Source organism: Anopheles nili, chromosome X (assembly GCF_943737925.1).
Source record: "Anopheles nili chromosome X, idAnoNiliSN_F5_01, whole genome shotgun sequence".
In the NCBI taxonomy this organism is placed as follows: domain Eukaryota; kingdom Metazoa; phylum Arthropoda; class Insecta; order Diptera; family Culicidae; genus Anopheles; species Anopheles nili.
This window is the reverse complement of record NC_071293.1, coordinates 1,593,179-1,620,039: the sequence shown is the minus strand read 5'-3', so window position 1 is coordinate 1,620,039 and position 26,861 is coordinate 1,593,179. Positions and strand designations below refer to the sequence as shown.

At 40.2% G+C, this 26,861-nt stretch overlaps 3 protein-coding genes across 3 annotated transcripts; all 3 read left to right on the top strand.

Moving 5' to 3' along the window:
* The first annotated feature begins 10,680 nt into the window (after nucleotides 1-10,680).
* LOC128728381 (uncharacterized) lies at nucleotides 10,681-15,541 on the top strand. Its single transcript, XM_053822003.1, has 2 exons — nucleotides 10,681-11,694; nucleotides 11,797-15,541. Exons 1-2 carry the CDS (start codon nucleotides 10,681-10,683, stop codon nucleotides 15,439-15,441), a joined length of 4,659 nt encoding a protein of 1,552 aa, XP_053677978.1. The 3' UTR covers nucleotides 15,442-15,541.
* A 442-nt stretch (nucleotides 15,542-15,983) lies between these two features.
* LOC128728380 (xaa-Pro aminopeptidase 3) lies at nucleotides 15,984-17,835 on the top strand. The gene is made up of 4 exons (XM_053822002.1): nucleotides 15,984-15,996; nucleotides 16,220-16,464; nucleotides 16,537-17,587; nucleotides 17,660-17,835. Exons 1-4 carry the CDS (start codon nucleotides 15,984-15,986, stop codon nucleotides 17,833-17,835), a joined length of 1,485 nt encoding a protein of 494 aa, XP_053677977.1.
* A 2,708-nt stretch (nucleotides 17,836-20,543) lies between these two features.
* On the top strand, nucleotides 20,544-21,975 carry LOC128728379 (broad-complex core protein isoforms 1/2/3/4/5-like). Its single transcript, XM_053822001.1, has 2 exons — nucleotides 20,544-21,108; nucleotides 21,665-21,975. Exons 1-2 carry the CDS (start codon nucleotides 20,544-20,546, stop codon nucleotides 21,973-21,975), a joined length of 876 nt encoding a protein of 291 aa, XP_053677976.1.
* The last annotated feature ends 4,886 nt before the right edge of the window (nucleotides 21,976-26,861 follow it).

Genomic DNA, 26,861 nt, shown 5'->3' with positions numbered 1-26,861 from the left:
AGTGCGCTGCTTAGAACATTAGCGTGTGCGATATGTCGCAGCGCGCCGCACGTGGCACCGGAGTAAACTTCTAAGCCCACGTGGTAGCGACGCTTGCAGTGGATTTTGCCAGCTAACGAAACACCCCATCGCGCAGGTTAGTTATTTTTAATATATGTAGGTGTGTGTGTGTGCGGGTGCGTGCGGATGTGTGTTCTTTTTTTTTTCGTCGTCCTTGTGTGTCCGCACGAGATGCAGTCTCCTTTGCTGCGGTGTTCGATACATTTGTTACGTTAGCCGCTGGTAGGGCGTATGCCTTATAGAGTCGGTCTCACGCACTACCTTCCAGGACACGGTTTACGGCGGAATCCGTGATGCCACCCAGCGGTCGAGGTATGCTCCTGAATCCGGGGGTCTCCTCCCATGGCGAGCGAACACTACCTGTGATTCTAAAGCCATCGCGAAATTGGCAGGTCAAACAATGCTCGCGGATGACGCGTTCCACTTAGCAATATAAACATACATGTATACTATCTGTTTCTCGTAATTTACTGGTTGACGGTGCGAATTTTATGAAAGGATCTCGTGTCCTGCTCAATGTCTTCGGTTTTGATATCCATCAATTGGTGCAACTGTGGGTATAGGGCTTTATATAATTATAAATTATGCTAGCTTTGTTTTGCATTATAAATGGCAACAGCTTTGAGAAGGAATAAGTATAATTTCATGACATTTTAGTAAAACTAAGGTTAAAGCATGTATCAAAACTATCAACAAAGTTTATTACTTTCTCTCAACAAAATTCCTCGATATATATTTATTTCGGAATGTTAGGTTAGAAATATTACAAACAAATGCTAGTATATCAAATTAAACATCAAATTAACACTACCTATAATAAATGATCGTGTATCATGTTTTAGGAACCTCAGTTAATAACTTTCACTACTTTAAAAATTATTTGTGTTCAACTGGCCGAATAGATTGGTATACCTCCAAGTAATCCAGCCATTATTCCTTGCAAGGAATCTAATCAAATCCAACCAAATTGATCGTTCCTTTGATATTGACCTTTAAAAGCGTTATTGAAATAATGCGGCGCTCGGAGATCTTTAAAAATCCTCTCGAGTCGAGATATGGTCCCAACGAAGCGTGCTGACGTATGACAAATTGATTACCTTCGGTGGCCTGTATCGGAGCCCTCGTAAAACTTTCCCGGAAAGGCTAAATATTGAAATTGTCAAACCCTCAATCGCCTTCCGCGTCACCGTAGTAAATTAGGACACCTTTTCCCGGCACATGTGGCTTTGGCGGCGAGCAAGAGTGATAAATAATGTACTGGGTGAGATTTTTGACTTGTTCATCCTCCGCGATTTCGGTGCGAGCAGTGGAGTAAGTCGTTCCACTAAACCCACCGGCAGCGTTTCTGGGAGGTTCTTGGGCCATGACGAGGAGGCGCACATTTTCTTCGAACGAGGAAACCCTCTGCCTTGGGTGGCCCACGTGCCGTGAGTGTGGAAGAGAAAGCCACAAGGCCCGGGCTGGGCCATGGAGATCTAATAAAATGAACCATCGAAGTGTTTTCTATCCATCTTGCGAGAATATGTACACTTAGTTGAATTTTTATGATTTTCAACGCATTACTGCTTCCCGCCAGAGCGCCGTCACGTGTCTCCCCATCAAACAGACCGTAAATAAGCAGCGCTACTTTGACGGCAGGTTCGGGATAACTTCAAACTACGGCCGAAACCTGCGCCCGAATTCGAGAAAAACGGGCCAAAAGGACGCCGGCCAGCTTGCAGGATAATTTGGCGATGAAAGCGGCAGCAATGAAAAGGGAAAATTAAATGAAAATAACAAATAAAGCACAGAAATGGAGAACTGGAGGAAAAACAAACGGCAGTGAGTCTGGCCGCACTGGCCAGGAATCGGGAAAACGGCGAAAAAGGCGGAGCTAAACGGTTTTCCCCGTTTCGATCCGGCCGTATTTACGAACGTAGCTCCGCCCGACGCTTCTTCGAGCTCTGATAACTCGACTGAGCATAATCGGCGCTACCATGATATATATAGATCTTCCTTCAATTCACAGTAACTGCATATGTATTGCCGAGTGGAGCCATGCTCGGCGTGTAGGGGTGCATATCAAATTATAGCTCTTCCATGAACTCAGACTACCTTAACTTGATACAGTAACAGAGTAACGGAGCTGTAAGAATGGAACACAATTTTGATCGGCCGAAATGCTGGCGATGGATCTTGAAAATACCGAACCGAGGGAAAAAGGGAAAACTCTCCGATTTGGCAAGATTTCGTTGGACCTTCTTTAGTCAAGTAATTTAACTGCAGTGGCGTGCTAAGTTTGCGCGCTTTTCACGGCATGTTTCCGGTGACTTCTCGGTTGTTTTATGTACCAAATGTTGTTTTAATTTGCCTCCTCCGTCGGCATAAGCTCTCAGCTCGCCGGTAGAAATTTGTATTAATTTACTTTCAAATCGCACCCAAGCGCGTCCCGTTGAAACAGCGGGCCCAATGTCCTCTTCCTGTGAAATGATTCGCCTGCTTGATCGAACGTAACGGTGCAGGAAGAGAAGGCAGCCACCCTGCAGGAGAAAAGTAGGGCCGACTCAGGATGAGCATTAGCTGGTCGCATCAGCTCGATAAAGCAACTTGACCTACCGTCGACAGTGGCGCAAAACGAACGGTGGCCGTGGAAAGCGACCAGCGGGAAAGAATAATACAGTGACATGGAGCATAAAGGTAAATCTTGGCGTAGTAGGCGCGATAAGGACGGTTGCAATTGATATTGCTCGGGAAATCGTGCTGCTCAGAGGCTTTCAGCATGCTAGTAAGCATCCATGTTACTGCAACTGCGAATGTCCTTTGGCTGTTTAAATACTTTGCGGGATTAGGATGATTTACGAATAAAACATGAACGGTTTGCTCGCAGTTGGCAGTGGTTGCGATAAGACCGCAATTTTATTCATATTTGGTGTACACGTAAATCAACCTGCAGGTAATGGACGTGTTTTAAATGGATGAATTTTCGTAACGGTCCCAACCATTTTCGGATTAAATTCCTAGATTCAGCGGTTCAGATGGTCCTTCAGGCGTACGTTTGGCTGGGCGTATTATTGCTACATATAGCTGTGCATGGCATTGTGATATTTTATGGAGCGATTCATACACACCCCATTTGCACTTTAGTAGCAATCATTGACGGTTTCCACCGGCCCTCTGTTTCGGGCGGTCACATTGCTCGCATATGTGATTTCGATTTTGATTTGACAGTAATTTAGCAATGACAGTGCAGTTTTTTTTCCTTCTTTATCTCCTTGCCATTCTTCTCGCATTTCTCACCACACTTACGCGCGGGCATCCCTTTGTCCGTACACCAGTCTATTTGTTTGTTTATCATAGTTCATGATAAATTATTTTTCCGTCCCTCTCCCACCCCTCCACATGCCTGTCACCTCGCGCAGCGAAAAAGCGGAAACCGTGCACCATTTGTTCATCCGATCAACTTTAGCCGTGCGGTGGGTTTTTGTCGCCCTCCAAAATCCGACCTTTTGTCGTGTGGCCCGCCGGATGACGCCGAGGGGCCGAGCCTCCGAAGGGCCACACTCTGTCCCTCCATTGTCCCGATCCATTGTTGTTGCGGTGCCGCAGCCCTACCGGACGTGCGCAATTGCCTACCGCGGGCTAAACCGACCACGCATCGCAAGGACGAAGGGCCCATCGACAGCCGCCGCAGCACGAGACGCGGGCTTTCCATAAATCTTTTGCGTGCCGTTGGCACTGGTGTTTGCCCAGCCCAAATGTTTGTTGTATTTGGGTGAGCCCTTTGCCCGGCGATCGGTTCGAAGCGCGAACAAACAGAGAGACAAAAAAAAGGAGACGCTCTGTCAGTCACGCCTATGATACGTCCTCATAAATATTGCCAACTTACCAGTGCGTGTTCCGTTTGCCGTCTCATCGCGTCCCGGTCCTCGGCCGTTTAATGTCCGCAAGATTTAATGCATCCAAGCCACCGAGTCCTGGATGGGTGTGCGGAATGTAACAAAGAGGAAGCGGATGTCTCGCTTGAAATGCGATACCTCCAGCCTGGACCTATTATTGGTGTCTATTGGGTGTCTATTATTTCACTTAAAGTAATTTGAAGGAAAAATCCAGTAGTTGCTGAAGCAAACATAAGCGTTCTTTCCGATTTCCGATTGTTTTGAGAAACCTAATTAATGCATCCTGGGAGTCGTAGGGTTTCAAACGAATGTGCCTTTTCAACCGGTAGCTTGGACGCTATTTCACATCTTTTCACAATTATTCAATTCACATGCAACGGCAAATCTTCATCCCGAGAAAACACACACTTTCATATGCCCAATTGCTGATGATTACTTTCGTATGCGTTAAAACAATAGGATGAATCCTGCGAAGAAAATTCCAACAAACCAACATCGACCTTGCGTATGTTTTGTTTGCAAAAAAATTGCATGTGGAATTGCTGCTTTTTTTTCGCTCATCATTTAAGGGCACGTGTCGTCCAATCTGATGGCACCCGTTCTACCTGCCCTTCCAACACCACGAGCTTCAATCAGCCAGGAAAATCGGCCCAACCATCCACCCACTCTCACACACACACACACCGCCAGCGCCCGTTTAACATGACCCAGCCCTTGCGAGCTCATCCATCAACTTCGCCGGTATCTTCTGTCATCCCGAGCTGGTCATCGATGAAAATGTACCGGCCCAGCCCCCAGCCCAGCCCCCGGCCCCGTTCCTTCCACCCTTCCCCAGCGGCGGCAATCGGTGCGATGTTTACTTTTTCAATTTCAGCTAATTTGAATCTTCCACTCCGATAGTGCTGCACGTGCCGCCTGCTGCATGCAGGTATTATGCTTACAGGGTGTGCAGGGTGGCAGGATAGGCGGGGGGAAATGGACACAAGATTACTTCCGAATGTTTACACGGATTGAAGTATGCGGAACATGTGCTCGAGAGCGAGAGAGGGACGTGCCGCGTGGTAAGCCGTCGCTTTATTTGCCCCTGCTGTATTTGACCTCGCTAATGAAGAAGCCGCATCCTTTTTGGGCCGATTGTTCGTTGTTCTCATTTAAATCAGTTACCGGAGTTGCTTAAATTGAAAAATTAATATCGCTCCCGGCCGGTCCGTTTTAGACGCGCGTGAGGAGTTTTCCATCCAAAAGCACGTATCGAGCCGCCGGGAAAATGCCCAACAGACAGGCGGGCAAAATGGTTCCATAATTCAGCAAAATAAATAACGCACCAACGCGTTTCCAGCAGCAGGCGCCCCTTTGTTTCTGCCCTCCACGCGGCTCCTAGCAAACACCGTACGCCTGAAGACGGTGGCGGTGAAAATCCTGCCGCGTGCCGCGTGCCACCCGCGCGGCGCCCTTTTTCCAGCTCTACGCAGGACCGCGGAAAAGGCAATTATCAAACCCGGTGCTCCGGATGCCGGATCGGAGGCGTTCGTGTGAAAAATTATTTCGAATAACATTATAGACATGCACGTGACCCTTCGCGGCGAAGGGACGAATCAATCGCGATGAGGATGCGGATGCGGGTGCGTGTGCGTGCTCGGGCAAAGGCATCGCTGTCAAAGGTGTTTATCTTTCACTTCTGGTCCCGGGTTGCTAAATTTGACAGTTGGCATATTGGGTGGAACGTGCGCGAGGGATGGCGCATTCGGGCCTTTGAAAGCCTGCTCGAGGGAATTGCTAAATATTATGAAAATATTGTTGCTCTCCCGTCTCCCCCCCCCCTCCTCCGGCCGAGGCCACCCCAATTTTGGGCCCGCGCCCGACACTTTTCTCGGCGAGTTTTCCCCTCGCAGCCGGATGCAATTGGGCAATGGCGCATTGTTTCCTTTCCTGCTATTTCCGCTAAATGGCATGCATTTTTGTTTGTACTATCGATTAACCAGCGCGAGCGTTTCATTGCGATAGTGTTATTATCTACGCAGGATGCCTCAGAAAATCGAGCTGCAGAGGAATCCGAGCTTTTGTAAGCTGGCCCCCAGAAAGGTAAGGTCAGTCTTTCCCACACCGATAGTCAAATTGTTGACGAAAATAGCAACAGGATATCCAACAGAAAAGCTCCGCAACCCCCCCCTTACCTTGACTGCCCAGCACGGGTGCCGATTAAACGCGCCAAATAAAGGGAAAAACGGCGTGAAATGGGATAACTTACGAGCGGCTACTACGAGGGGTGCAAAAAAGGGCCGCACGCTGGAAGGACCTCGCAGCTAATTTTCCCTTCGCACAACGCCAATGCAATATGTATGTCATTTTCCGCCACATCAAACGATCACGCCACCTTCAGCACCTTCCGGGAGGCGAAATGTGGAAAATCAATTTAAAAATGGTTAACGTATCGCAAGCCGCAGCCGGTTGCAGCGCGCATGGCCCGCACGTGTTGCAGCACGAACGTCGAACCGCCAGCTTCCGCGTGGGCCGTGCCTCGTCGGGTCCGTGTCCTGGCCACCCACCCACCGCCCTTCGTTTTGTAACGGCGATGGCAGCAGCGAGTGTTGACGCTACAACACCAGCGTCGTCCTGCGGCTGCTAGAAGTACTCCTCGTGCAATGATGGGGTGCCGTCGGATGATGAACACGTGACTCGCGCAAACAGTACGTGATCAAATCGTGAGACAATAAGATCCTACGGTGCCTCTGTCCGGTCCTTTCTCCTTTCCCGAGGGCTGCTCGGTGCACGGTGCAGAGGGAAACTCTAATTTGCACCGTGCGACACGTCTGGTTCCTAATGGAATCTTGATGCCGGTACAAATCGCGTTACGGACCAGTCCTGGACCCAAACGGCTTGATTTCAATCCCCGCCGGTGTGTGGGTGTGGACACTTGCAGATGGAGTAAGAGGAGGAGGAGGAGCAGGAGGAGGAGGAGAAGAAGGAGGGAGGGTGGTGGTAGAGCTTTTACTCTCGGAAGGTAACATATAATTGCCTCCGCAACAGGGCGATCTTTTTTAAGGACCTCCAGGATGTCCGTAGCGGTCGGAAGCAATTCGAAGCAACGCTGTAATGCTATTTTGGCTTTGAGCTGGTGTCATACACCAAACAGGAGGCAATCAAACGGATCAAGGGCTTCAGCATTCGGCGTTTTAATCGCGGAAGCATATTATTTACCTTAAACATATGTGCCCGGCTGTCAATATGGGATATCATATTGCCCAAAGAGCTGCAATCGTTGCGCAAAAGGGTTTGATATCTGTTTACTTCTGCAGCAATATTTTGACCAGGTCGTCGAGTTAAAATAAAAGGGCCCGAAGAGATGGGTGGGTGAATGAAAAATGCTGTTGGCTGATTTCCCATCTGATTCAGCATCGGCTGCGTTATGTGGTTGGCACTGGTAGTGTGTGTGTGTGTGTGTGTGGGTGTGTGTGTGTGTGTGATTTTATTTTTCTCTTCCATCCTGTCCAACTCCGGCTAGGTTATGTTGCCACCTGGTGTATAACTTCGGATGAACGGATAAACATTTCCAAGCTTGCCCATTAATTTTGGTGGGAGCAGCAAACAAAAAAAGGGTTTTCCCACCCCGATGCACCCAGATGCGGGCCGCATACGAAACCAAAACAATTTAAATAATTGTCATCGACTGCAAATAAATTAATGTTGAACATAGCGGAAAAATGCCGCAGGCTAACGACTGCCCGGCGCACATACAACAGGTACACACACAGGCCCAGGCGGGCGCAGTTCAACCTTTTGTTTGAGCGCGCTAGGGTCAATCGAGCTGCAAACATTACGACCATCAGCGAAGCTGCGTGTCGTGACATTAATACTGGCCACGGTTGCAGCATAAACGACCGTTATAAATATATGCTTCTCATTCCATTTGTTTCATTTTTTTTTCGCTATTTTATCTCCTCCCGTCGGTGTATATTCGTTCGATTTTTGTGCCTGGTATGCTCTTCATAGACATGATGTCTAGGTGAGTGCAAAGTCATGTGAGTAAAGTGAAATTGATTGTAATCATATTGCAAAACTTGCCTCATAACTTAAATCTGTAAGCATCTGGATCTTAATACACGAACTGTGAAACAGTTTCATACAATAGAAGATATAGTGATTTCATTTAAAGCTTAAATCAAATATACTCAGCTAGTATAGCCTAATTAAACTGCAAATTAATTTCAATTACAATTAAGTGTTTGTTTTTAGTATTCACGTGGCATCAATACAATGTTTTTAAAGATCCCATGCAATAATTACCTCATATATCCTGAAAGATATCAACACCAGATAAACAGACCCACTCATCATTCTAACAATCATGCTTTTAGCCAATGCGAATATTCAATTAAAATAATTACTGTTGAAAATTACAAGTGCAACTTGCAGTTCTTAGCATAGAGACTATAGAACGCATAATAATAAATACAATACGTTTACATTATGGTGACTAATTTGAAGTGAACTGTGTACGATATAACCAATTGTTATAAGTAGGCAACAAGAAAATGATATCAAAATGAACGGGTTTCCCATTTTCCATCATGCTATAGAAGGCTACAGAGCTTTTACACATGTTCAAACAAATAATGAAAATATTCTTATTCCTTTTCTTCTTCTTAAATGACTCAACAATCGATGTTCGGTCTGCTTTGTTAAGATTTTTTACGACTTGAAATTATTACGTGGCTGGTTAATCAGTCCTGCCTACGCTCAGTCGAGATTGGAAACTTATGCCATCGTGTGTTTAATAACCCAATAGTGTAAAAATACCATAATACTATCTTATGTAGATATAAAGCAGATGCTTATAGAAAGGAACAGTAAATGTTAAGAAGCAATAAAAAATAATCTTTTTTACAACAATCAGATATTGCTCAGGCAATGGCATAAATAACCTTTTTATTTTTCAATAACTGAATATAGGTGTGTACTGTGTTTTGTTGGGATTTTTATTTTTTTTATGATTTTTCATATTTTTCTGGCAAAATAAATTGCAAATAAACATGTTTTCTCTATTTCAGTCAAGCTTTCTGTTTTTCATGTTGTACCGAAATACTCTGCAGATAAAATTAACAATTCTTGGTATACAGTCTTCTTAACAGATGTTATATCATATCTACTTGTTAGTTGTTTCGGCAATCAGTAATCGATGTACGAACTAATAAATATTCGCATCCAAACTCAATGTTGATGATAATCTTCTTCTTTTTAAATGTCTCGAGACAACCGGTGTACGGTAAAGGCCTATCTTACTTAGCTAAGCTAAGGTTTTTCTACGACTTCGAATTTCACGTAGCTGAAAGTCAGTGATGCGTACGATGAAGGCTCAGTTGAGATTCGAACCCGATACTATCGTGTGCTTGTGGCGCGCGTTAACGCTTCGGTCATCGAGCCCTTCTCTTCCCCCCCCAGCCCACCCCCTACCACCGGCAATGATTATAATCCATCATATTTGTTTTCATTACAAAAAACGCATTCGATTCTTATTTGCTGTGATGAAGTCCTTGGTTGATATGGTTAAATGCCAACAAAGCATTAACTAACGACTCCCAAGCAACGAATTAAATCCCACGGTGTGATTGTTGCTACTATAGTGATATTCAACGGAAGCAATTGTGAGATCAAAGTGGGACCCGTTACAAAACATGTAGCGTCCTATGAAATATTTCATCACGAAAAATATGCTTCACATTTTATCTTAACGTCAACGAGAAAGTTTTAATTCAGGCTGTTCGAATTGAATGGACACGATTTAAATAGAGTCGAATGGATGACTCATATTGGATGAGTTTGTAAAATTGGCAAAGATCAATCATGTAGTGATATATGCATCCTTTTTGCCTTCAAATGCTTAGAGCGTTATGCTATTCCAACTGTCAAATTCTTCTGAAACATGGCGGCTAGCTATTCGCACTATGGGAATGCATCTATAAAGAAAGAATAACGTCCTGTTAATTAGACACACATAAAATACGTTTGCTTAAATATCCCATATACAAATAAGAAACATACAAAATATAAAAAAGCCTGAAATAATCCTTTTTGTCAGTTGAATATGATGAACATATATAATATGTAATTCATATTACTACATGCATATAACAATATATAAAAATATATTATTTGGTATATTTTAAAGCAAAAGGTACATTTATGCAAATTTTTTCATACTGATCAAATTCATCGCTCCACTTAAAAGTCTCATTACTACCCTTGTCCCAATGTACATTACTGTAGTGTACAATTTGTATTTGAAATCATTACGACTGATTAAATGCATAGCGAAGATATATTTTTCGTTATAACTCGACATTATACCTGTCAAACACAAAATCTACAATGCGGAGCTTTAAACGCTTTGCGTAGAAATGGAAAAAAATTGAAAGCATCACCCAACAAATGAACACTTAGTATCAGGTTAACTGAAATAAAACGGTACAACTCGTGATATATCCGAAATATCAAGTTGCAATCATTGACAATAGTGGCTTATGATTCAAATATATCGCAGAAATGAATGTCTCAAACATTCATTTTGTTGAGTGGCAAGTCAAACATAATTAGTGGTGACCGTATGTGACATGCGAAGTATTTTATATCGTGTTTAATAGCCAGGTGTACATCTGCATACAAAGAAAGTATATACAAATAGTACAAAAGGGAAGTATATAATAGATGAAGCTTAAATTAATCCAGTTGTATTCTTCTCTTACAGACAATGTCGTCTCAAGTGTATGCACAAAGCGTGCTGAAAGTGGCGGTGGCACAAATTTGCCAAACAATCGGTTGGCATTCGGCTCATACATCAACCATGGATTTGCTAGTTGACGTTACACAACACTTCTTGCGAGAAATAACTCGCAGTATGCATCGATATAGTGAACTATATAATCGCACCGAGGCCAACCTTGATGATTTGGCTTTGGCTTACAAAGACATTGGTATAAACTTGCAGGAGCTAATGGAATATATACAGTTTGTTGATCCAATTCAATTACCATTGGAAGTTCCTCGATTTCCACTGCCAAAAGAATCCAACCTTAACTTTCTAAAGCCAGGCAGCAGAGAAGTGTTGATGCGTCCCGTTCATATACCGGAACACATGCCACCAATATTCTTTGAAAATGAGGAAGATGGCGAGGAACGAAACGGCACCAGTAATGATGAAGACAAGATAGTACTGTACTCCGAGGCGCGAGGGTTAGCTACACACGCGAAGAGTATACTGAGTGTAACTGGAGCGGCCATCAGTAACGTAACTTCTGATGGGAAACAAAAACCAGAATGTACTACGATGATAATGGCTGTCGATGATATAGGAGCAGCAACGATAGTTGACGACAGTTCTATTGTGGTGGACACAGTGGTCAATGATGAAGTTGAAATTCCGATGCAAACTATCGAAGTTAAGGACCAAGTAAATCGAACGAGCAGTAAGCAGCGACCCGAATCTGTCACCAAGGACAAACCTCCGCCAGATGTTGATGGGACCAGCGACACATCATCAATGTCCAACAAAGTTGTGGCGATATCAGCTGAAGAGGGTCGACCGACGCGTGAAATAAGCAGCGTTATAATGACTACATCCGGTTTTATTTCACCAGCTCGCGAAGGAAAGTTACCTGAATCACGTATACCTATCATCCCGGAAGATCGTCCAACGCAACAATCATCACCGCACGTTTCAAGTTTACCTTCCATGCAAACTCCACTACACGCGGCTACTACGCAGGTGACTACGGCTTCGCTGCTGAATACAGCATCTGTCACTACCAATTCTACCAGATTGTTATTCGCTATATTGATATCTTCTGCTAATACCTATTTTTCCCAGAAAACAAGTGCAATCGAATGCTCCAATGCATTATCCGGCTTTTCTGGCGCTGGAATGGGGAATGCTACGCACGATCTAGTAGCAGGTGGCATCGGAAAAGCTGGTGGTGAGAAATCGACGAAAAAAATCAAAAAGAAACCAATCAACCGTGAAAAGAAGAAGTCCGAAAAGAACACGACATCGACAACCTCACGCAAGTCTGAAAAGAATGCTGCAATTGGCAAACTGATCGGGCCAAAATCAACTATGGACAGTGACCTAAAACTCGATACGAAGGATACAAAAGAACCAACAGCGCCCACTAAGGTCGCTTTCCAGGGAAGTTTGGGGACTCCACACCATCCTGAGCAAACTAATACATTCGGCAAAGACACAGGTTCAAAAATAGAATTAAACGAAGCAGCGAAATTTGCTACTACCAGCTCTATTCTAGGTGTTCCTGCTGGTGGCAGTTCTGGGAAGGTTGTAAAGCCTGCTAAGATAAAGGTTATCAAGGAAAAGGCATTGAAAAAACGTAAGTCATTGATTCAGCAGCTAATTAAACCAGAGGAAGAAGCGATGCTGGGTGATAAACAGGCTACTCCAACTGCACTGGCTCCCAAATCAAAACGTAGCCAAAAATCATCAAAAAAATCTATCAATCAGCCTCCGCAATTTCCCAACACATCGGGGATACCACCGCCTTTAATTGGACCTCTTGGGCTTGGAACATCGGCCGTTGGCTCGACACTAGCCGACAGCTCAAGCTTAATGCATTCGGCACCTGGAGGCTCAAATATGGAAAATGTGTTTGGAATGGCAACAAATACTGGTGTTTCATCAACCACAACATTATCGTTGCCGCTTAAAAAATCACCAATTGCTTCTGTACAAAAACATTCGGATAGTGCTGCGCCGAATCCGTGCAATAGCCAGATGGCGGAACAAGCTGCTCAATTAAATTTATTGCAAATGATGCATCCAAGTTTAGAAATAACTGCTTCTCCCGTTATGAAATCACCAGAATTCCATCAAAAGGCAACTTCGGGAAAGAAGTCGTTTGACCCTAAAGGTACGAAGTCCGATACGTTATTTTCGCAAACAGCACATGATCGGGACGTTATAGTCATTGACGATGATAAGTCGCCTCCGCATATGTCCTCGCCTCATATGGGCACGACTGGAATAAACTCTGGGATACCTATGACTAAAAAGCAACGTAAACAAGCCATGAACAATCCAGGTTTGTCGACTGGTACAAAAGTAATGGGATTGCTAGATCACTCTATAGCTGGCGGTACTTTCGGAAACGAAGGCAGATCTGGAGAACCTTCATTAAGGGAATTCCCATCGCAGTCTCACGTTAATGTCCCCTCGAATACTACTACATCCTCAGCATGGATGGGCGAATCGGGACGTTTAGCCATGCCAAATAAAGGAAATGGCAATGAAAATTTGTTTCCCGAATCTCCTATGGCTACGTTTAGCGATAGTGCAATGCAAAGTAAAATTCCAGAAACTGAACATATTGATGCAGGTCCTTTCGTCGCAGCTAATAAAAAGCAGAAACGTCCTAAACAGAAGCCAAAAGGGGAAGCAAAACGTAAAAAACAGTCAGACGTAACGCAAAGCACAGAGGAACCAGATGTAGTTGGAAAGAATCCGTTTGCACTTTTTCCAAACCCGATGAGCCCACGAATGATAGGAACATTTGACACCAATTCGGCATACGCCAAATACCTCAATCAGTCACTACAAGCCGTCACCGGTCTTCGTAATCCTATACCATTCGGATTATTTCCGTTGCCATCTGGGCCTGGTTTGATTCCTGACAATCCACTTTTTCCCCGATTACCGCCAACGTACCCTGGTCAGCCAGTACGTCCAGGATTTCCACTTGGCTCTAACCCATTCAGCTTAGCCGGAATCAATCAGATTAACAACCTATTGCGCATGCCCCGCCCCCTTCTGAACCGTCATCCCATGGCAGGATCCTCTTTTAACCAAGCAGATTATCTTGATGAGCCACTAGATCCGGAAACTAAACTTGCTCAAACACCGCTAGATTTACAAAAATCTACCTGTAACGTTGCACCGTTAGTGCCACCTTCACTGTTTCAAAATGTTTCCGACAATTTAGCACTGTCCAGCACGAATGAACTGCTTAATTTATCCGTTAAAACTACTCCACCCGACACCAACAAGGATATCTCTACAACAATCCAAAGTCCGACAACGAAAAAGGATACGACAGCCAGCAGTGGCGCTAATTTGCAATCATCGACAAGTGTGTCCAGTAGTATGAAAGATGGAAAAACAGAAAATCTGCGTGAACCCTTCAAAGAAGATCAGGTGGTCATTCTACCGGCAGCTAGTGTTTTACCGGGAGCCAGTCCACCGCAGCGTAACAACATGACGTTCATCGACATTGATGAATCTGATGGCAGTCAATCGACGGCAACGACCGGTGGAAAGAGCAAAGATGGCAAGCGTAAGTTGAAGGAACACAAGAAGGACCGGAAGCTGAAAGATGGCAAAATAAAAAAGAAGAAAGACAAAAAAGAAAAGAACAAGAGCAAGGATCGTGACCGCGAACAGCTGAAGGAATTGACCGCAGGTACAGCCACTTCGCCCGGTGTGATGACGATGGGTATGATAGGCGCCGAAGAAGCACTGATGGAGCAGCTGCGCAAGGAGCGTAAGGAGAAGAAGGAAAAACGGAAGGATAAAATTAAAAAGGAGAAACGTAAAGATCGCGACCGATTCGTTGCGACTGCGGGTGGTGGTAATGTACCGAGTATTGAACAATCAGGGCCAAGGGATGGTCAGATGATGGGTGACACTGTTCCAAAGCTGATGCTTAAACTAAGCGGTTCGAATGCGACTCAATCACCACGCTCTGAAACACCCGAAAAGCCGCATTCTGATCAATATGTGACTTTGCCGTCCCATGCCTCTAAACGAGATGGTTCGCCGGAACTTGCACGTATTTCAGCGCTCGTTACACGCCCTCCAAAATTGAAGACCAGTTCTGGTACGGGCAGCAAACTAAACAAAGAAGATGGTACGACCAGTGCATTGGCAGCTATGAACAACGAATACACTAAAGGGCAGCCCTTTGAGACAGATGAATCTTTACCAACCGTAAAGCAATCGGTTAAATCACATGGGTTTAATAGTGCTACAAGCAGCACTCACGCCATTGCAGCAACGGACGATGCCGGTACCGGAGCGGGAACAAGCTCTGCTGGTCGCGGTTATAAGATACCCCGAAGCACGGACAGCGCGGAAGCAGCAAGCTCCAAATCGTTTGGAAGTGGGGAAACATCGAAAAAAGCGGGCAAGGAATCGAAAACTTCTAAATCAGAGCATCACCATCATCATGCTTCGACGGACTCGTTCAGCACGCCGGTTCATATGACTGATGCCGATGGCAACACGGTTTGGATCTGTCCAGCGTGTGGTAGGGTAGATGATGGTACGCCAATGATTGGATGTGACGGGTGTGATGCATGGTACCATTGGGTATGTGTAGGAATTCAAGTACCACCAGATGATAACGAAGACTGGTATTGTCGTGTTTGCATAGGTAAAAAGCAGAATTCACAAGCAGATGAGAAGCAACGTAAACGTAAAAAGAAAGATAAAAAAACGTCGAAAGATTAGCCCTGGAAAAAATACGTTTGAAGCTAACGTAAAATTGTAAGCATTTAGATTTTTATGATTCTTTTATGCATTGGTTGATTATGTTGACCTTTTATGATCCTTGCTCTAGTGTTAGCTTAGTCTATACATGAATACTAGTATACGATTATTTATTCATTGTGGATAATTAATTGTTACTCATGATAAATTGTAAATAAATAAATGATCTTTTAAAACTAGTTTGATGTTCAATTTATTAGAAATAGTAATTCAAGATAACATGAATAAGGCCATGGAACGTTGTTTAACATAAAAATATGGCTAACATCGGAACAGAGGCTGGTGGTTATAAGATGAAAGTGTAAAAAGAATTTTGATACAGATACATTTACTTCAGAATTGGTAGCTGATAATATTCGAAATGAAATTATTTGGGTTTCTTCGACTAGTCGAAACGCTTGAACAGCGAAATTAGTCTATGTTGGCCTGTAGAAAAAAAATTCTCAATCACATTGAACGGAAAAGAATAGTTAAGTCATAATGTCATGAAAAAAACTGGCATAATGTCAAAACATTGTACATGACATAACCTTTGCTCCAAACTCGTTGAGTATTGAAAATTGCCATTAGAAGCCTAAGCAAGTGCTCATCATGTTGGTGTTACAAAAAACAGTACAGATTTGCCGAATTAAACGATGTAGTGTTCTGTTTCATAAATGTAATAGATCCGGTTATATTCCATTGAATTAGCTATTCAATGAAGATCTCAAAGCATAATGATGTTTTCTAAAATTTATAGCTACTTTGTGGAAAAAACTGCACAATAATAATACTGCCTTGTTCAGCACGGCCAACAACAACAATCATTCCTATCAAACAGCCACATTTGGTCAACCTGTTCATCACACTCACCCTCATTTAATTAATCCCGGAGAAGTCTTAAAAGGAATCCAGCTACAGGAAGTGCAAAACAGGCGAATCAATCTTCTTCATTCGTTAAAGGAGTATTCCGCTAGTTTTACAGATAAAAATAGCAATCATATTGTAAGTATATATCCATACTAGACGCGCTCAACAGTTGAATCGTTAGGATTTGTAGTATATTTCCTCCAACAGGTAATCGTCCCTTCAGCCAACAAAAAATATATGAGCAGCAAAATTCCATACGTGTTTCGACAGAATACCGATTTCCTTTACCTGAGCGGATGTCAAGAGCCAGAAAGCGTACTTGTTTTGGAAATTGACTCTAGCCATAATACCAAAACTACGCTATTTGTTCGCCCGAAAGATAAAAATGCAGAACTATGGGATGGACCACGCACCGGCGTTCAGTTCGCTCGAGATATATATGGTGTGGATGAAGCGCTGGATGTCAACTCGTTAAAGGAATATCTCACGAAGTATAGTTTTGCACAACCAAATGCCGTCATATGGTACGATGAACATTTGTCGGACCTGAGGAATGTTTCGAAAATTGTACAAGATGTATCACATCACACGAAATCGCCCCTTGAACTTATTCATGCTCTTCGCGTGATTAAATCTGACACAGAATCTGCATTAATGAGGAAAACTTGTGAAATCGCCTCACATGCTATTAATAAGACAATAGAGGAAAGCCACTCAGGTATTAGTGAGCATCAAGTATTTGCCACCGTTGACTATTACGCACGTGTCCATGGAGCAAATTTTCTTGCCTATCCACCAGTGGTAGCAGGAGGCTCGAATGCTACTATAATTCATTATGTGAATAACAATCAGATTGTTAATGATGGTGAAATGATACTACTGGATGCAGGATGCGAGTACCATGGATATACAAGTGATATTACAAGAACGTGGCCTGTGGATGGCAAATTCAGAGAACCGCAACTGGTGTTATATGAAATTATTCACCAGGTGCAGCGGGAGCTGCTAGACTGCTTATTGTTTGCTGGTGGAGAAACTTTAGATCAACTATTTGACACTATGTGCTCAAAACTAGGAAAATATTTACAAGAAATCAAACTGATCCCTCCTTCACTTTCGGGTAACGATCTTTCTAGAGCAGCCTACAAATTTTGTCCACACCATGTGTCTCACTATCTTGGTATGGATGTTCATGACACCCCTCTAATAGCTAGAAATGTAAAACTGCAGTCCGGAATGGTTTGCACGGTAGAGCCAGGTAATGCTTTATTTGTGCAGCAGCCTAATGCTCTGAACGATGCTTTAACCGTAATGTAATTATTTCTTTTAGGTATCTATATCGCAAAAGACAAGCTGGATGTTCCGGCAGAATTTAGAGGATTAGGGATACGAATAGAGGATGATGTGCTGATAAAACCTGGAAAGGAAATTGAAATATTATCTAAGAACTGCATCAAAGATCCGTTTGTATTTGCACAAACCATTGGTAACAAATCCAAAGGGTGATAATTATGTGATGTTGATAATAAATATATATTTGTCGTTTTTAAATCTTCTTGAGTTTGATTGGCTATATAAATTAAGAATGCCGAACATTGTAGCTTGTCGGTCCAATAGGAAATACTCGACAAACTGAACTCACCTATCTATATCCACTTAATAATCGAAACGCAAGAGTTTAAAAACGCCATTCTTCTAAAACAGAATTGTCTCGCACAAGACTTTCCCTTTTAGCAACATAGACTTTCCATACGATTAGCTCTTTAAATTATTATAGGAAAAGTACTAGGAACTCAACGGTTCAAGAGCTTGCCCGTATCGTATCCAAAACGTTTTAAACCATTTAAACTGTTGACTGCGTAACTTCTATGCTGGAAAGCAATGGGTTAAAATAGTTAGAACATTACTAGAGGTATCATCATAAAAGCAATAATTTAATTAACATATTGGTGAAATTCCTTATCTATAAAATTTCCTATAAAATTATAAAATCGTCTAAAATAGAAGTTGTGGGGTGAAAGTGAAACAAATCTGGTTCAAATAGAACTGTTGAACATTTTCTATTTGTATATGAATCCCACGTCACCTTTGAAACACAATTAGATGATATTGATATTAAATGATAGTTTTACCATCTATTTTTATATTCAGCAATCGTCAACAGCTGCTATTTCTTTCAGCTCATATTTCCTAAACAATATGAAACTTCAAATATTGCTTCTACATTGTTGTACAAAATAGAGTGAAGCAAAAACACATCAATTACTCGACAAAAATCTTATTGACCATTAATTCGTACCTCTTTCAAGGTTGTTACGAGATCGCAGTGGTATGTCTAAAAAAATCCATGCAAAAATTAGGGTCATGATAATTTTTTATCGATCTAAAGTAAAAAAGAGTACCTTTATCCAACATTCTCCCTTTTTTGTCGCTCTATCACTATGTACGTTAGTCGTCAACTTTTAGGGAAAATATTACACAGCCTCTGTCCGCTCCCATGCTTAAGAGATATTTTTAATTTTAATTCTAGTATTTGATTCCTTTTAACGTGTAACATTAAAAACTAAAAATGGTTCAGAGTTAAGGAATGCCCCTAGAAACAAAAAAACATAACTGTACAATGGATTGAATGGTCCATGAATTTGAAATAACTAAATCAGTAAGTTTCTCAAGCATTAACTTTTTTCAAAATGAGAAAAATAATAAAAAGTCTAATGCACATACCACTGGCAAGGGTTTTCCTTGTTCCAGCGGCATGATTCAAAGTGGAACATGTGTTAGTAAACTCTTGTAATGTTTTCATAAAGAACGCTGCGCGTGAAGCATATGCGTAAGAAACAAGAACCTTTTCTCTACGAGCCTTAGTTGTCCGTTGTAGTTGGCATTGGAAATTCATTGCGCAAACAACTGTTGAGGTTACGCTTGGGTTGCACCATAGTTCTGCCATGGGCATCAGTAACCGATATTGTGTTTTAAGGAAAAGTGCTGATTTCGTTATCAATCAAAATTTTGATAACAACATCTAGTTTTGATTAGGTTAACATTTAGGATATTACCTTACTTAGACTTTCTTGGACGTGTTTTTCAAACTTCTAGTTCATTTCACTTCGATAATAATAATAAAATAATCAAGAATGATTGAACCAAATGCTAGTTCTTTGCTACAGTAGTATTTATTGTGAAATAGACTCAAATATAGTGTTTTCGTTCATAAGTGTTAATTGCAGAACCAATAAATTATCAACTATTGACTATATCACAATCAACCAGTTGAACAGATTTAATTTCGAACAGTTTCTTTTAAATTTAAACATTTACTTTTTTGATATTTACATCAATAAACGTAAGTATAGTTGGATACGGATAATGTTTAAATTTCGATGTAATAATCTGTAGTAAGCATATAAAACTCACTTTAATACATCAAACATATAGTTGGTTGTGTACAACGTGTCTATTAGTCTAATAAACTGTTAAAAGAAAAACGATTGAATTTGCATGCGGCGTGTGTTATACAACGTGTATTCTCGTTTTTAAAGTATAATTCTCACATTAAAGTACACATCTAATTTCACTTTCTTTGCAGTCCTTTAATTTCAAAGAAATCTAAAACAAGTGTGGTGCATGCTTTTATTTTCGTTTCAGTGTATGTTGGATGTTTAATTGACGCTTTACTGTAAAGCTCTTCATTAAATTGTATTTTTTCATTATTATGTCGACAACAGTTTGTTACCTTTAAGACCTTTTTTAATGCAATATTTTGTGAGTAGAAGGTATGAATGAGGAAGATATCAAAAATAACGCAAAACAACATTAACTTCCTGTTGGGAAGCGTACAGTGTCATATCGTTTCCGTTTGCTGCACAAACCTAGCAAGCACAATATTATTCCGTTGACCAATGTGAAGCGCTTAGTCAGCATGACGGAGTGGTACTAGATAGTAAAACTTTGTCACCTCATAAAACAAGCATACCATCAACAACATGGGCTGTAACAACAGTTGTCGACAGTGGCACAACTTAAACAATTCCAAGTTAAACACGTGGAACGTGCAGCATTATTAAGTACATGTGTTTAATGAACAGTGTAACATGGAAGTACTTAAATTATTCCAAATTCATGCTAATAAATTTTAGCTATATTACAGTTTAGTTATACATTGGATTGAAAAGTAATATAATAATTATCTACTATCGTCCCTCCGTTTCAGAAAAATGGATCTTCAGCAGTATTGTCTGCGGTGGACACATCACCACACTAATCTTCAAGTCATGTTTTATCAGCTTCTTGAGAGAGGTTATTTTTGTGATGTTACACTAGCCTGTGAGGGACAAACTATTCGGGCTCACCGAGTAGTGCTGTGTGCTTGTAGTACTTATTTTGCAAATCTACTTACTAATGTCAACATCGAGAAGGATCCAATCATTATAATGCGAGAAGAAAAATTCAAAGAAGTTAAATGTTTGATAGAATTTATGTACAAAGGCGAAATTTACGTTGAACAAAGTGCAATAGCCGCTTTGCTGCAAACCGCGGCGTCATTGGGCATAAAGGGTTTAACTGAAGTTTCTCGGCAAAATGACTACTATCGAGCAAACAATTTGAATCAAGATACCATTAAGAGCCATGATTCATGTCTAAGCGGCGGAAACGATCCTGATATGCATGTAACTGAGCACGACTCAAATGTTTATGCCTACGAAACTGATAATGATGATATTTCTTCCCATAACACCACTGAAAACTATGATACAAACAAACCTGACCGTAATACAAATTGTAATACAGCTTTACTCGGTACTACAGTTCAAGGGAACGTCACACTCACACGTGAAGTCTGTTCCTGGTCTAACATAAAAGAACTCGACAAAAAGTGTCTCAAAATGCCATCACTTACACCTTTCACAGTTTTTACTGGATCAAAAAATGAGAACTGCATTAATTCGAAAAAGAAACGTGGTCGACCACCGCTGGATAAGCAAATCCCACCAACCGCACAAATGTATGTTCCAATATTGTTTCGTTATAGTTAACTGAAGCACGTTAGGCATTTGCCCAAATAATCTCATATTATTGCAACCATTACTCCCAAATAGACCAACAACTTTATCACACCCCTCGGCTCCAGATACCAGCTCGTGTTTGCTTACAGATGCCTTTGACCAGCAGGATAATAAAAGGATCTGCTTTCCATCCTTCTCGCAGCCCGAACCTAAATCACCTGCTTCCATGGAACGTTTTGTTCCCCAACTTAACTATACCCTCGACCGCACTCCATCACATGAAAGCAAATTTGAGTGCGACGCAATTGAATCATCGTATACTCGACCAAAAGCAAACTGCAATGAGTATAATGAGCACTCATTGCCTAGTCCACGCGAACTTATTTCCCCATCTGATTGCAAACAGTGGAAAGACGTTGTGAAAATGAACGAGTATTTAGTGCACGGTAAAAGACCACAATTTTGGGAAGAGTCCTTTACCAAACGTATCTTACACGGAATCAAGAACAAGGAAATTGAAATGAAACATGCCGCCAAAATATTGGGTGTATCGTATGGAACATTATATGGCAGATATCGAGAAACATACGGGTCCTTGAAACATGCGTACAGGTATCTTTTCCTCGCAATCCGCGTGATCTAGCAAACAATGTTAAATTTAACTGTTCAATTTTTTTTTATAAACTGCAGGAGCTCATTTGAGCAACGAGGAAGAAAAAGCTGGGCCTTTTACGAGTCGAATAATGAGCCCATGATGAAACGAGATGATTTTTTCCTATCCCAATCCTCCGAGAGACTTAGTGAAACGCCTGCAATGCTTAGTACCTATGGCAACCAACAGGTAGAACATTATACAACTAACATAATGAACACGCATAATGATGATTAAATCCTATGTAGAATTTATCACGTCTAAAGGGTAAAAAATATATTTGAATATATTTAATAATGATCGGTTCAAACCAATACTTATCGAGCAAAGCCAGAATAGTACTAAACGGATGGATAAAACCTTGCCCCGTGCTACATCAATGAATCATCTGTGCACACATCCATTGCATCAGAAGGCGGGCGATCATTTTGAGCTAATGCAACATTGTTCCAAGTTATCTAACAATTGTTTGATTTCTTCTAGTACATTTGGTCAAGAAAACTACACTATTAATCTTAATACAACGCTACAGATACAATAAATAGCATTTCAGACAAAATATTAAAAATGTTATATTAAAAAAATTGAATTTAACAAGTTTATTTTTCTCTTTTCTCCCCCTAAGCGTTACCATCCGTCAACCCTTCATCCCTGATGACTAACCATTTTTCTACCATTCTACCCTTTTTGTCTGCAGAAACCATTTTTAGCAATCCAAGCATATTTTACTTTTTTGAGGCCAAGCTTATGTCACATGAACTCCCAAATATCCTCTATTTTGTAACAAAATTTCCTCGCAACTGCGAGATATGGTACAATTCTACATTTTTATCGTAAAATGAATCAGAAACTACCTCTTATCTCGGTTTGTTGTCGTATACTGTTTCGTAAGATTAGAAATAAAATTATATATATTGTGTTATATTCTGGAAGCTTTTTCACCCTCACGCTTATCACCAACATTCCTGTGGTCCCGGCTCTACCAAATTAGTAAAACAAATTGCGAGATATGGTATTGCGCGATCTATTATCCTTAACCTATTCTCGCGTTTAAAAATCTTCATGAGCTTTTCCATCCTCGCATTAATCTTTCAACCTTACCTAACTTACTAAATAAAGCTTTTCACCACCTCTCAGAAACACACAACCTTCCAACGTTTGTTGACGAGAAATGTTACCGGACGAGGTTTTCGTCTTATCCGTTTATTTTTAAACTTTCCGCCGCCAACGAATTAATAATTTCACTCTCGTGCTTTCTCAACATTAATTTTCCTCACCCAGTCCATTTCTCTTGTGCTCTCCCATTCTGAATAAGTTTTTTCTCTTCGTGCTTTCCTAAAACTGCAACTTTTGATACGTCGTAAACTTAAAGACAAACGCCATACAACAAACTGCAGTTTTCTTCAGAAACGTAGCAATATTTATTTCATAATCATTATACAATGTGAGAATTGACGCCTTAGAAGCTTATGTGCAAACTGTTATTAATAGGTTTTATCCACTGGCAATGCACTTATTATGCCCTGTTGGTTTTTCTTACTTATTTTCGAAATCAGCCTCAAACCACCAGCTATGCTATCAAATCAGAGAATCGTTGTATATGAATAAGAAGATCAATGATGTTGTTTTATTAGTTTACTCAGATGTGAAGACTCTAAGAAATTCTAAGGAATCCGCGCCCTATGTTCTACATATTGCTTATTTTCTTTTTCTCGTATACAAGTCCTATGGAGATGGTAGTATAGGTCTCTTTTTCTGTGTTATCATCTGGAAGGCGCTGGAAAAAGCAATCGTTTTTGTCGTTTCATTTTTCCTACATAACACTCGAAAATATGCTAGACGCAGTGGATAGCAGATATGCTTTCTGAATGTACTGTATGTGTGAGTTTAACGCATTATTCATTCAATAGGGAAAAGAGTAATAGTAAAGTCGCAGTATTAGGCAGCTCCTCCACGAAATTGTATTGGTATTTAATAGAAAATAAATTCACTAAAATTAATGATTATTTATAAAAAAAATATAAATCAATACAATAACAATAGAACATGTAAGTACCAGTAAAAACACTCTCTAAAACGGAAAACAATTTAGCCCTCTTTTTAGACTTTTCTCTTCATTGAGATCCTTTTCAATGATCCTTTTCCATCCAACTAAGAAAACTATCGAGAGTAATTTACTTACCATGTAAATTGACCTCAATGTTTTTTGGCCTAATCAAATCAATCAATAAGCATTGGAACTCTAAAACATAGCTATTACTGTATTTCCAAATGAAAACGTTATCAATCAATTCATCCCTATTTCTATCCTATGTTTGAAAGCTTTCCAAGAATTTGAAACATGAAGTTTTTTATAACAAATGTAGATCAACTACCATTACAATTAAAATGAAACAAACGTATTTTAGGCCCTTAATGTTTTAGTTATGAAAAGTCTTTCATATTTCTTCTAGCACTGAGTGCAATTGGATCATAAATATGTACAGGATATTTTTATATTTTAAATGTTAATATCACTAACCATATCAACAGATAATGATAGTTCGTTGCTTACCATAAATAATTGAATGATATTCTTACAAAACTATTTAAGATGCACGTGGATGGTGTTCAATGTGAAATGGCACTGATTATTTATTTACTGCACCTTTACCTGAGCGCTACTGCGTCTAGCGGTATTTACTACATTTTATTCCCACTCATTATTAAAAAACAAAAACCATTCGATACCAAACGCATTTGATGGTAGTATATGGTAATAAAAATATGGTACAGCTACGATTTTGTCCAGCATTCAAAATTACAAATTTCGCCCTCCTTTCAACCTGATTGCATGAATGGGAATAAGCTGATGCTATACATACTATTAAAATAGCAATAGCTGTGGTAACACATGTAGAACAAGATTGGAAATCGCGAATGTCTCACAATGCCAATTTTGAAACCCAAATTCTATAATCACTAGCTATCATTCTTTCAACAACTATTTATGGTTGTATGTATAAAATTCCAGTGAAAGAATCAAAATACATTGCAATAAACGCTACACGAAGGCGTTCTTCGATATCATTTGACTTTGGTGACATAATGTTTTTTGTATCTGTGATTTCATTTCAAAACCATTGAGACCGTAGAATGCGATTGAGACTATCGCAAGAATTTTATTTGAATTGTTACGGTCATCGTCATAACTAGTATGCGTATTCATTTTTACATTGCATTTGCATCAATAAAACAACAACCAAAAGCCCAAAATTTTATATAATTTGAAACACTACGATCTTCCATCGAGAGAGTCACATGCATTTACGAAAGCTCATTATCATCTCAATCAATGATGCTACAACTTACATTAGGTTTTCCATATTCGTCTTATTTGATGATACTATTAAAAAAAATGCATTTATAGCTTTCAACAACTTATTTCCCATAAAAGATTAATTGATCTAATCGTTGATCCCAATATGTATGCTGAAGAAATCATGGAAAATGTGTAAACCAAAACTAAATCCATTATTTTGAATTATGTTTTTATTGTTTCAATGGTTTAAAATAGTTTCAGACAAAACCGATATATCGGGTCCAAAACATGTTTAATATAAATTTTAAGATTTTACTTCACATAACTAATCACATGCGTCGCATGCTTCAACTTGCGCACAACCTAATGGTGTTCATTAATCTATTTGGGGCAATTTAAGTATCAAATCGTATTAATTGTATTAATTGTATGCTTGTTTTCTTCTGTTTTCAAACACTTCAAACTTTAAATATAGTTACTTTAGCTTTAAAATAATTCAAAACTCTCTCGACACGCTGTTTAATGTGCTTAAACAAAACTCAATCTATTATTAATCTGGTCTACTCGTGGATAAATTTTCAGTTTGTGTGCTATGTTGCAAACAATTACAGATAGGAGTTAAGTTCATTGTATGCCTGTAGAGCAGTTTTGCATCATTCACCAAAAGATGCAGCATAAAAGAAAAGCACTGAAGACTTTAAAGTGATATATATATATATATATATATATATATATATATATATATATATATATATATATATATATATATATATATATATATATATATATATATATGTTGATTCTGTCAGATGATTTTTGAAATTTTCCATGCTCCAAAGTGAAAAGTTTTTCAACCTTGATTTCGATCCTATATTGCACCAGCGTAGCAGATACACTACAGCTCAATCCAAAAACACAATGATCAATGATACCTTCATTAAACTAATTATTGAAATGTCTTGTTTACAAACTTCATTTTGTTATTGTTTCAAAGTTTAAGTTAATTACGCTCTTTTAAATTACACTAACAATATAATTTATATATCAGAGTCCAATCAGCATCTATCCTATTTCGGCTATCTGCATTATTAGAGTGTATATGAGAAGATATTACTTTTACAATACTAGTGCATTATTGATGCTCAAAAGCAGAAACTGGTAAAAACTGGTGGAAAGTGCATAAAATAGCGCACTATATTGTTTCATCAATAAAGAAAACAATATCAGCCTATCAAATCATATTATTACCATAATTCCTTAGTAAAAATAATAAAAATTCTAGACTATGCATGTTTAAAAATGCTTAAAGTTCAATTAATAGCATATGCAGCATGAGGAAAAAATCACAACGTAACTTATCGCGTTTTGCTTTGTGGAAAATGCAAATCTAATACTTTGGACTTGGTTCTGTAGCAAACTAAAAAAATTCGGCGAATCCAAAAGTTCAAAATTAAAAACAATCCCATTTGATTAGATACACAACCCCACATTCTCGCTTATATTACATAATTTATAAATTGATTTTTTTATCAAACCTCCCGGCTAAATCAAATCAGAGAGGCAGAGAGAGAATAAT

What these genes read in the sequence shown, in the direction of transcription:
- LOC128728380 (XM_053822002.1), top strand. An exon ending in ATAAAAATAGCAATCATATT is followed by an intron (nt 16,465 to 16,536) that starts GTAAGTATATAT and finishes TTCCTCCAACAG; the next exon opens with GTAATCGTCCCTTCAGCCAA. An exon ending in GGTTTGCACGGTAGAGCCAG is followed by an intron (nt 17,588 to 17,659) that starts GTAATGCTTTAT and finishes TATTTCTTTTAG; the next exon opens with GTATCTATATCGCAAAAGAC.
- LOC128728379 (XM_053822001.1), top strand. Translation starts at nt 20,544, where the DNA reads ATGGATCTTCAGCAGTATTGTCTGCGGTGGACACATCACCACACTAAT. An exon ending in ACCTGACCGTAATACAAATT is followed by an intron (nt 21,109 to 21,664) that starts GTAATACAGCTT and finishes CTCGACCAAAAG; the next exon opens with CAAACTGCAATGAGTATAAT.
- LOC128728381 (XM_053822003.1), top strand. Translation starts at nt 10,681, where the DNA reads ATGTCGTCTCAAGTGTATGCACAAAGCGTGCTGAAAGTGGCGGTGGCA. An exon ending in TACACGCGGCTACTACGCAG is followed by an intron (nt 11,695 to 11,796) that starts GTGACTACGGCT and finishes TATTTTTCCCAG; the next exon opens with AAAACAAGTGCAATCGAATG.